Here is a 10,032-nt window from a genome sequence, read left to right as displayed (position 1 = left end):
CACAGAGCTCTGGCCCTGTGTACCAGTGTGGACAGAGCTGCCTGTCTACTGGAAGGGTGATGANCGTTAAGATACAGGTTTGTGTGTGTGGGTTTGCGGTATACTGTATGGCCTAGAGAGCCGTCGGGTCTCTTGTAAATATCTATGTCTAGGAAGGGGAGGTGGCCTTCACTTTCGGTTTCCATGGTGAACTGAATGCATGGGTTGATACTGTTTAAGTGGTTCAGGAAACCCTTCAGGTTGTCAGGTCCGTGGGGCCAGATGACGAAGGTGTCGTCCACATATCGAAACCAGCAACGGGGCTTGAGTGGGGCCAAATCCAGCGCTCTCTCCTCGAAGTATTTCATGTAGAAGTTGGCGATGACTGGAGATAGTGGAGAGCCCATGGATACACCGTCAGTCTGTTCGTAGAACTGGCCATCGAAGCTGAAGTAGGATGTTGTTAGGACATGGCGAAAGAGTCTCAAAACATCTTCGGCGAAGTTACCTCCTAGTAGATCCATAGTGTCCTTGATTGGCACTTTGGTGAAAAGCGATACCACATCGAAGCTAAGCATCATATCATAAGGGTTTAATCGGAGGGATTTTATGGTGTGGACAAATTCGGCAGTTTCTCACGTGGTGTGGGGAGTCACAGGTGTAGGAGTTAAGTAGGCCAGCCAAATGTTTGGCCAAGCGATAGGTGGGGAAGCCAATGGTGCTGATAATTGGTCTTAATGGTATGTCAGGTTCGTGTATTTTGGGCAACACATAGAGTCTTGGTGTTCTGGAACATTGTGGTCGTAGTTGTTGGCAGATCTCTTCAGGGAACGGGGACTTCTTTAGGAGAAGCAACGTCTTGCGCTCTATGGAGTCAGTGGGATCCTTTTTCAGCATCCTGTAGGTCTTGTCCTCTAGGAGAGCAGCAATCTTCTGGTTGTAGTCAGAAGTGGCCAAAACCACGGCAGCATTACCTTTGTCGGCCGGAAGTACCGTGAGCGTCTCGTTGGATTTTAAGGCTCGGAGAGCTCTTCTCTCGGCACCAGTGAGGTTGTCCTTGGGTTTGTATGAGCCCTTGAGCATCCTGACTGTCTCCTGTCGAATCTCCTCTGCAGTCTCTTCCGGTAGGGCCATTACAGCCTTTTCAACACCGCACAGGATGTCCTTATCTGGGATAGAACTAGGGGCTACAGCAAAGTTCAGGCCCTTGCTCAGAGCAGAGTAAGCCGCTTCTTCCAAGGGTACATCACTTAGATTGACCACAGTCTTCCTGTTCTCATGAAGTTGGGTTGGATGTTGTGTCTTCTGCAAGTTGGTGAACTTCTTGCACTGTCTGGCTCTAGCTTGGTCACCGATATTAGCAGCTTTCTGGGTTGTGATGCGGTCGATTAGGTCCCAATCATCTGCGGACAGGACACGGGCTAAGAGAAGATGCACCTTAATCAGCTCTCTTGAGACAGCGTCCAGTTCTCGCCTTGTGTAATGGATGCGTTCACGAAGCATAGAGAAGCTGGTGCATCTGTAGATCCTTTTGGCAGCATCAGAGGTTATGAGGTGTTGGAACTGAAGGAAATGAGGTATGATGCCATGGTACCTGCATCTAAGGAGGAAGGGAAGGTTGCGGATTAGCACACACCATATGGCCTTAATCGCTCTCCACTGCTCCTATTGGTCCGTTCTCCCTAACCCCCCCACCTATTTCTTATATAAGCATCGCCTTTCACTTCCTATCACTATAGTTACTGCTCTCTGCATTCCAAGCCATTCAACTGCTCTGAAGATGGAGGCGACACGTTCCTCCGAAACGTCAGCCAAAACGAAGAATACACGGCGCCTAAACCCAGAAGACGAGTTTCTTCATAATCATCGCCGTGAAAACCTCGAAACTTACATGTATAATAATGTTTACTGAAGTGTCTGAATGTGATATGACTTCAAAGACACTTTCAGGTGGAATTAAGGTCTGAAGCTTAGTGTGGGTAAATCTTGGAACTACAAATCATACAGTGTAGACAAGTTTAACGTACAGAATTAAATTATCTCTTTGACTGGCGCGAAGGGTATTTAAATCCCACCCCTGTCCTGGCAGGCCCTTTAAACCTTATGCCGCTAAAATGCATGTAGTTACTTTTTCCTAAACAACTTCAACAAAAATTGGTTTTTAAAAACGAAATTTTTAGGAACTAATTAAAATACAATATTTTATGCAATAAATGCTTTTCCACACCTCTTTATTAGTTTTTCTTCGTGTGATAAACATTGAAACATGAAAGTTTGCAGAGAGCCACACCACAGCCTGCACACATGATACTTGTTTCTTTTCTAACCTTGTGCTTAGCACTCACGCGACACTTTCTCAGGGCACCATTCTTCTTATTGTTACTGTTAGGAACATGGACCATTTTGTGAATTTTCAAGCCACCCTCTAGACGATTTGCTGGCTCTTTCACTGGTGGTCTTTTCAAGGTCGAGGGCGGAGGCGTGACTGCACTCTAGTCTGACCCAATAGATTCGTCATCCACTTCATTCCTTGACTTTTCTCCCTCTCCACACTGTTTGTTTGGTTCAGTCATTTTTCTACACAGTCCAATATAAAATCTTTGAATCTGTAATTTCTCTTCTTGTATTTTTCGTTTGTTGTGTTCTTTTTGAATAGAATGAAACTATTCAACCGCAAAGACATGTTTTGTCCAAACCATGGGTGTGAAATAGGGGCCTAGTGGACAAATATTCTTCAATTTCAGGGCGTTTGTCGATTCCTGTCATGAACACAATTCCTAAGTATGTCCAGATTTCATCTGATGTGACATAATTGTAATTGTGTTTTCGAGAGTGAGGAGCTAACTCATGTGTGTTGAAGTGCTGGTGAGCATAGCGATTGGTTTCAGTTGTGATGTGATTTACCAAGTCGTCATCCAGAAAAAATTTTAATCCATGAAAAGGGATGCATTTTATGTGTTATATCAATTTTGATCCCGAAACTATTAGCAAATGGAAATATTGGGGGTACAATGTCTCCGTACGTTCATGAGATGGGCGTGTCAGGCACCGCACTCGTGGTAGGTAAATGTTCATGATTACTGTCTTGTGGATCATTGTCTATCACTGTATTATTGTCACTATCAACTTCATCCAATTCAGGAATTATTATTTTATCGCCACTATCATCATCAGAAAAAATCTCGTTCACAACATTTTCCAGCTGGTCTGTAGGAACTCGAAGACACTTGCTGCAAGAAGCCATGGTGAAACTGAATGAATGTGAAATATTTTCTGACCTTTACCTTCTCAGAGGGTTCTGACAGTAATATAGACCCCCATAAAGTTTACAAGGGTTCTTTACAAACATGCACAAAAACTATCATATATATGTCTTTGGTTGATGAGTGCCAAGAGAGCAAAGAAGGGACGAGATTGTCAAAGCGTTAAAACACGCCAACGCCAGGGAACGGCTGGCATCGTCCGGGCGTTAAAACACGCCCACGCCAGTCAAAGAGTTATTTATATATTGTAGCAAGCCCGTTACTGGGTAATAGTCTTGAAACAAGCAGCTAAACAACATGTGGTGCTTTGCAACAGATTCACGATAAGCAGCTATACATAACAATTACTGAGTAAAGCCTTCACAAACAAACACGTTCCGATGGAAGTGATTGGAGTACAACACTGAATGGTGTTTCCTATGCAGTCTGTCCCAATATGTCATAACTGGAATGGGTCTGGAAATTTGTCAGAGTTGTAAGGGAGTCTGTTAAGTAGATACTTAGTTGGTGCAGTTGAGAGCAAGCGGGCAATGAAGTGAGCACAGAAGCTGAAGAATTTCCATTATTACAAGGCGTCACCATGAATTGGTTCTGTTGGGCCCTTTACTTTGGTGCCACCTTCCTTCTCTTACCGTCCTTTGGCCCCTTGGTTGCTGGTTGCAGCTGCTCCTCTTGCTGTTCCCTCTCACCTGTTGGTACTCCAAGTTTTCAGGTTGCTGCTGCCTCCTTATTATACAGTTCTGCTTCCCTTTTTGTGATGGTTGCGGATAATTGTTTGCGGGGTATGGGTTACCTTAATGCTGGGCGCCAGTAAGCTTACTATAAAGGCTTACTTTTCAGGAGAAAGGAGAATGAACCGGAAACTACAGGTGATGGGTACAGCATTCGCACTAGAGCGATGAGATTCTGTCTCAGGGTGCATACAGACCTCGCGTCAGCAGAAAGATAAGAGTGTTTATGGCTAGGCACTACCACACACTGTTTAATTAGCAGTTCTTGATATACATGTAACAGCACTTGTTCTTAATCACTTAAAACAACTTGAAATCCCTCAAACACTGGCGACCGGATCCCTGGTTAGTTATTTAGCGACTGCATCTTTTAGCACAACACATAGGAGTAACAATTAATATTTTGCTGGACATTATCCATCATCTTGTCTGTTCTAAAAAACAGTCTAATTTCTATTAAAGAAACAACGTTTCGGGAACTGGAATCTGTCCCCGTCTTCAGGAAAAACCTACTCAGTTGGGTCCAATAGACAGAGCTAGCCCCTATCTCCGGACAACTATGCCAATTTCCGAAGGGATTCATAAAAGAAGCACAACTTAATCCATCTGTGAGAGCTAAGAGATATTGAAGCTATCATAATTTGAGGCTTAGCACCAGAGAAAAATTTCTAGAATGAAATCATACCGGGAGAGAAGCAATACTCCTTGTGGTATACAAGCACAACAAAATCATCTGTGGGAGCTAAGAAATATTGAAGATATCATAATTTGAGTCTTAGCACCAGAGAAATATCGTGAATGAAATCAATACCGGAAGAGAAGCAATACTCCTTGTGGTACCAACATATGAAACCAAAAGTTACCCAAACCAACTACACTAGATGTCGCTGTAGTCTCTTGATTTCTGCTGGGCCCCTGTCATTACAGCCGCCCATTGTTGTAATCGGCTTGCAAACAATTTTTATGACTGGACATAAACATCGATATTGTCTTTCCCCAATATTGAAAGATTTGGATGTCTGAAAATTCCAGATCATTCATGAATACTTCCATGTTTAAAAATATGCGGCTTGGTAACTGATTTTTTTACATATATTTAGGTGTTCTGTGTCTGAGCTTCTTGACACAAATACTATACTCCTCAGAATATATCCACTATAAAATACGTATTCAGAAAAATGCTTAGAAAATGAAAATGAGAAATTCCAGAAGAGCCTCAAGAGGCCTAGTATAATTGATGCCAGGACACATTACTGGGGGCGCGGCCCGGCGGTTGAGAAGCACTGTCCTAGAATCTCTCTCTTCAGAGATTCACAATTTGGAACTTTCATCGGAATAGACAGACCGCGGCGGATGAGGTTCGAACCCAGCTCAGGTGATGTGGGGTTTGTTGTGGACAATGAAATTTTGTTGTTATAGTATTTTCTATAGTAGTGTTGCTTTTGAGGTGTAGGTAAGTAAAAGAGCTCAGTCTTTAGTAGCTGCAGACGAATCGGTTGACTTTACTGAATTCCAAGATTGCAGTCTAAGAATAAGAAATGAAGGAAGGACACAGATTCCTAGTGATGATTATGAAAGTGACGTCTCGGTTGACGATACTAATGTCACCCTCTCTTGGCCATATCACCTCACATAATTACATAAGTTGCCCTGGGTGCTGACCGTTACACAGTCCACATTCGTGACAAAGCACATGAATTTAGACTTACCCATATTCACCCATATTCTTGGGGTCCCGCTGGAGCTCCAGCTCACGAAATTCCCATTTAAGGTCCAGGGGATGGTTCATCTCCCTCCCCAAAATTAGGGAAGCCGGAGTCGCTCCCGTCGATTCGTGCCACAGTGTTAAAGGTAATGGCCAACGAGGGCAGATTTTCATCCCAACGAATGTGTTGACGGTGGTGATAAATGATCAGGGAGGCCTTCAAATTCCGATTAAACCGCTCAACATGGGAAGCTTGAGGGTAATAAGGTGAAGTCGTGATGTGGCGAATGCCCCAAGAGAAGCACAGATTGTAGAAACGCCGCGACTTGAAGACAGCAGCATTGTCGGAAACGATAGCCTGGGGGACGCCGAACGCGGGGAAGATTTTCTCCACGAGGCAGATTTCGACTACTTGGGACGAAATTTTCCTCACTGGATACATAGACACAAACTTAGAAAACCCGTCTAACACCATCAATATGGGTACGTCCTCCCTCCGACTCCTGACAATCCGCCCAAGAAAATCAATAAAAATCCGTTCTAGGGGCCTCGTCACAAATTCGCTGCTATGGAGACCCACCCTAGAATCTTGGGCTGGCTTGGCCCTCTGACAGTCCTGACAGACCCTTACGAACTTGCAGATTTCCGACCTCTTACTCGGCCAATAAAAGACCTTCGCGATCCGGCTAAGCGTTTTGTTTACCCCCAAATGCGCACTCAGCGTAGACCCGTGGAAATACTCAAGCACCATGGGCCTGAGTGCCTCCAGAAGGACGTAGAGCTTAGCGCTGGCCGAGGAGGATGATACACAAGAGCCCCGTTTAATAACTTGAATTGCTTAGCCAGAGTCTTTCCGGGCAACTTTCGCCTATATGTCCTTACAAAAGGATTCCTCCTTTTGATATTCGCAGACTGATCGGAACGCCTCAGGCAGATGTTGTAAGACCAAACCCGTAAACGTAGGGTCACTCGGGAGGTCTTCGTACTGTCGGGTAAGGCAGTCGGCCACCACATTAGATTTTCCACTGACGTGACAGACTTGGAATTTGAAAGGCGCCAGACGCAACGCCCACCGCCCTATACGGCCCAATTTTTAGCGTGCCGTAGAAGCCAGGCTAGAACTTGGTTGTCCGTTTGTAGACAAAACTCTTTGCGTTCCAAGTATGTCCGGTATTTTTCGCATCCCCAGACCACCGCGAGGCACTCCTTCTCGTGGTTGGAATATCTCCTCTCGGCCGGGGAAGACAAACGGCTACCGTAGGCGATCGGAGCTAATCCTTCCCCTTGCCTTTGATTTAGGACAGCAGAGACCGCGACGTCACTGGCGTCGCAGACGAGAGTAAATTCATGAGAAAAATCCGGAATCTGTAATACTGGGGGCGTCGACAAGGCTTCCTTAAGCCGTTCGAAGACCGACTGTTGAGCCTCGCCCCAGACGAACTTGGCGTTCTTGCGCTTCAGCGCATGGAGTGGTTCCGCAATCGACGAGAAATGTTCGATAAAACGTCCATAGAACCCTGTCATTCCCATAAAACTCTGAACCCCCTTCAAGTTCCGGAGGGTCGGAGAATTATGAATGGCTTCCCCCGCTCAGGCAAGATCTAAACCCCTTGGTTCGACACCAAATGCCCCAGGAAGAAAATCTCTCTTTGGGCCAGCCGAAGCTTATACGGGTTTAAGGTGAACCCGGCCATTTCTAGTCTCTTAAATAAACTCCGTCCAGCTGCCCCTACCGGAAATTAAATGGCCCGTCCGATAAAGGTTAAACACCTCCGCCAAGTGCCCGAAATGCTCGGCCAGCGAGCTAGAGTATTCGACCAGGTCATCCATAAAATTAGTCACGAATTTTTGTTTGAGGTCCCCAAACAGCGTGTCGATCACACTCGATAGTACCTGGCACCCCACGCCTATCACCATGGGCAACTTATTAAATTCAAAGAGACCGAATGGGGTACAAAAGGCCGTAGACTTCCGGCTCTTAGCCGTCAGGGGGATTTGGTAATACGCTGAGTTAAGGTCGAGCACCGAAAATACTTCCGCATTGTGAAAATCAGCGAAGGCGTGCTCGACCATCGGCATAGGGAAGGCGTCGAAAACTACCTTTCTGTTTAACAGGCGATAGCCTACTACCATCCTACAATCACCGTGGGGTTTGGGCACTAGAAACGCCGGGCTAGCGTACTGAGAGGAGCTCTTCCTTATCACGCCTTTATCTAGCAGGTCTTGGACTATACCCCTTAATATTTTCAAACGGGGAGGCGAACACTGGTACGGCCGCGACCGCACCAGAACGTTATCCGTCAACTCCAGGCGACACACCGTGCCCTTAGCAGTCCCCAGTTTATCCGAAAAGAGGGCAGGAAAGTTCCGCATCAACTAGTTAATTTTGGAGGAGTTATGCGGCACTTCCGGCACGCAGGGACACGCGAAACTACTGACCCAATTTTCGGCACAAGGAAACACTTTTAAGGGGCTCCTGCAAGAGTCTAGCGATTTGAATTCGAATCCTTTTTCCGGACGAAAAGCGAAACTATATGTCCCGGTCGCGAAATTCATTCGCACCTGGGTCCGCCCCAGAAAGTCGACACCCAAAACGCAAGGGACCGGACACTGTTCAAAAATCAAGAATCTAACTTTCCAAGCAAGGCAGTGTAATTTGACCGGCAGAATGACCGCCTCCTTAATATTACAGGGTTCTCCAATAGCCGCCTGGCTATAAGGGTGTTCCTTATGTTAAAGTATGCCGATATAACCCAAAACATCTATGTCCAAAGTTGAACGGTTACGGAGATAATGGCCAGAGAATGTCAAATTTTGACCGGTGTTACACACTTGCTGATTATAAAATACATATTAAAACTGGCAGGAATATGTGGATTCTATAATGTTCATAATGTACGTAACATCAAACTAACTTGTGAGTGACGTGAAGCCATAAAATTGAAGTACAAAATACTCGCTCGCCATGTCATAATTGCCTTTAGGGATTCTAAGCACTAAACATGACACATGACTGGCAAGCGCTGACGTAACATGGCTGACTGCCCTATAAGCCGACCACATAACTGTATTAAACGTACATTCACAGAAAATCTCTTTTGGAATTTCGTTTCCATTATCTCATATGGATTATTATGGGACCACGTATGCACATTTCGTAAATTATTTACACCGTCCAGGTTAAAAGACGCCTCATCACTATATATGACACATGAATTGCAAGCGCCGGCGTAACATGACTGACTGTGCATTCTGTTATAAACCAACTACATAATTACTAAAATATGGTACCCGCTTTATAGTAATTGTTCAAAGTGTCCTACGCCAGCTGCAATGCAGTTTTCGGCACACATCATGAGGGATTGGGTAGCAGAAGCAATGTTGCCTGAGTTGTGACGTATGTGCTCTGCCGCAGCAAAAATACGATTCCGCAGTGTTTCTCATTTGTACACCCTCCATTTCCGATTGCACAGAAACACTCCGAAGAGAACCAGTCTCACGCAATATCTGGTGAATTCGCGTAAATACACGTCGAGATAGAATCCTTCGATCAGGAAAACGCCTTTGGTATATTTCAACAGCAGCACATGCATTGCCACCGCAAAATCCATACACAAAATGCATATCACAAAATTCAACGTGTGAAAACACAAAAGGCATTTCAGCAACACCTCACAACTACACGTAATTTACCAACCATTCACGACGCTGCCGCAACGTACTCTGTAGGCTCTGTAGGTAGCGCATAAGCTTACTGCTAGTGAGAATCAGACACTTAAGGACAAACAGATAAGAGGACTCAGCTGCCAGGTATAGTGCGTGGACCCGCCAGAGGAGCACACTTTTCTTGGGCCATTATCTCCGTAACCGTTCAAATTTGGACATAGGAGTTCTNTGGATTTTGCGGTGGCAATGAACGTGCTGCTGTTGAAGAATACCAAAGGCTTTTCCCGATCGAAGGATTCCCTGTCGAAGTGTNTCCGTTAAGTTCCTTGGAGTCCCCATCCCAAAAAACGCCAGGATGCGAGCCGTTCCCTTCTTTCCAACTGACGTCTTTGACTGACGTCAGGTCAGCTGTCCTTTTCCCTCCCCCCCTGGACGTTTCCCGAGGCTTCTTGGTTAGCCTAAGTGAAGCTAACTTTCTCTCTTCCCATAGACATTCGTCTGAAAGCATCGCTACATTTGAATTCGTTTTCGAGAAAGTTGAATTGATTGTTTCAAATTCTGTTTAGGCAGGTAGCACAGATCGAAGGGGGAAGAGTGCCATCACGATCTGGTCGAGGGTATATCTGCCGTGAGATAAATCTTTGAGTTCTGTATGGCCAAAATACAAGTAAGTGACTTACCGAAGTGG

General features: G+C 45.3%; 2 protein-coding genes across 2 annotated transcripts; both read right to left on the bottom strand.

Annotated features, from left to right (window-relative positions):
- Window positions 1–23: 23 nt before the first annotated feature.
- Window positions 24–560, bottom strand: LOC111865501 (the record flags this gene model as incomplete). The annotated part of the gene is made up of 1 exon (XM_023853627.1): window positions 24–560. A coding segment is annotated over exon 1 (537 nt), but the record flags the coding sequence as incomplete, so codon positions are not given.
- A 1-nt stretch (window position 561) lies between these two features.
- LOC111865570 lies at window positions 562–5,762 on the bottom strand. Its single transcript, XM_023853757.1, has 2 exons — window positions 5,683–5,762; window positions 562–1,579 (listed from the first exon to the last, which is right to left on the bottom strand). The coding sequence occupies exons 1-2, from the start codon at window positions 5,760–5,762 to the stop codon at window positions 562–564; spliced, it is 1,098 nt and encodes a 365-aa protein (XP_023709525.1).
- Between the last annotated feature and the right edge of the window lie 4,270 nt (window positions 5,763–10,032).

The sequence above is a fragment of the Cryptotermes secundus genome, unplaced genomic scaffold (genome assembly GCF_002891405.2).
Source record: "Cryptotermes secundus unplaced genomic scaffold, Csec_1.0 scaffold4159, whole genome shotgun sequence".
In the NCBI taxonomy this organism is placed as follows: Eukaryota; Metazoa; Arthropoda; class Insecta; order Blattodea; family Kalotermitidae; genus Cryptotermes; species Cryptotermes secundus.
This window is presented reverse-complemented; position numbering and strand designations above follow the sequence as displayed.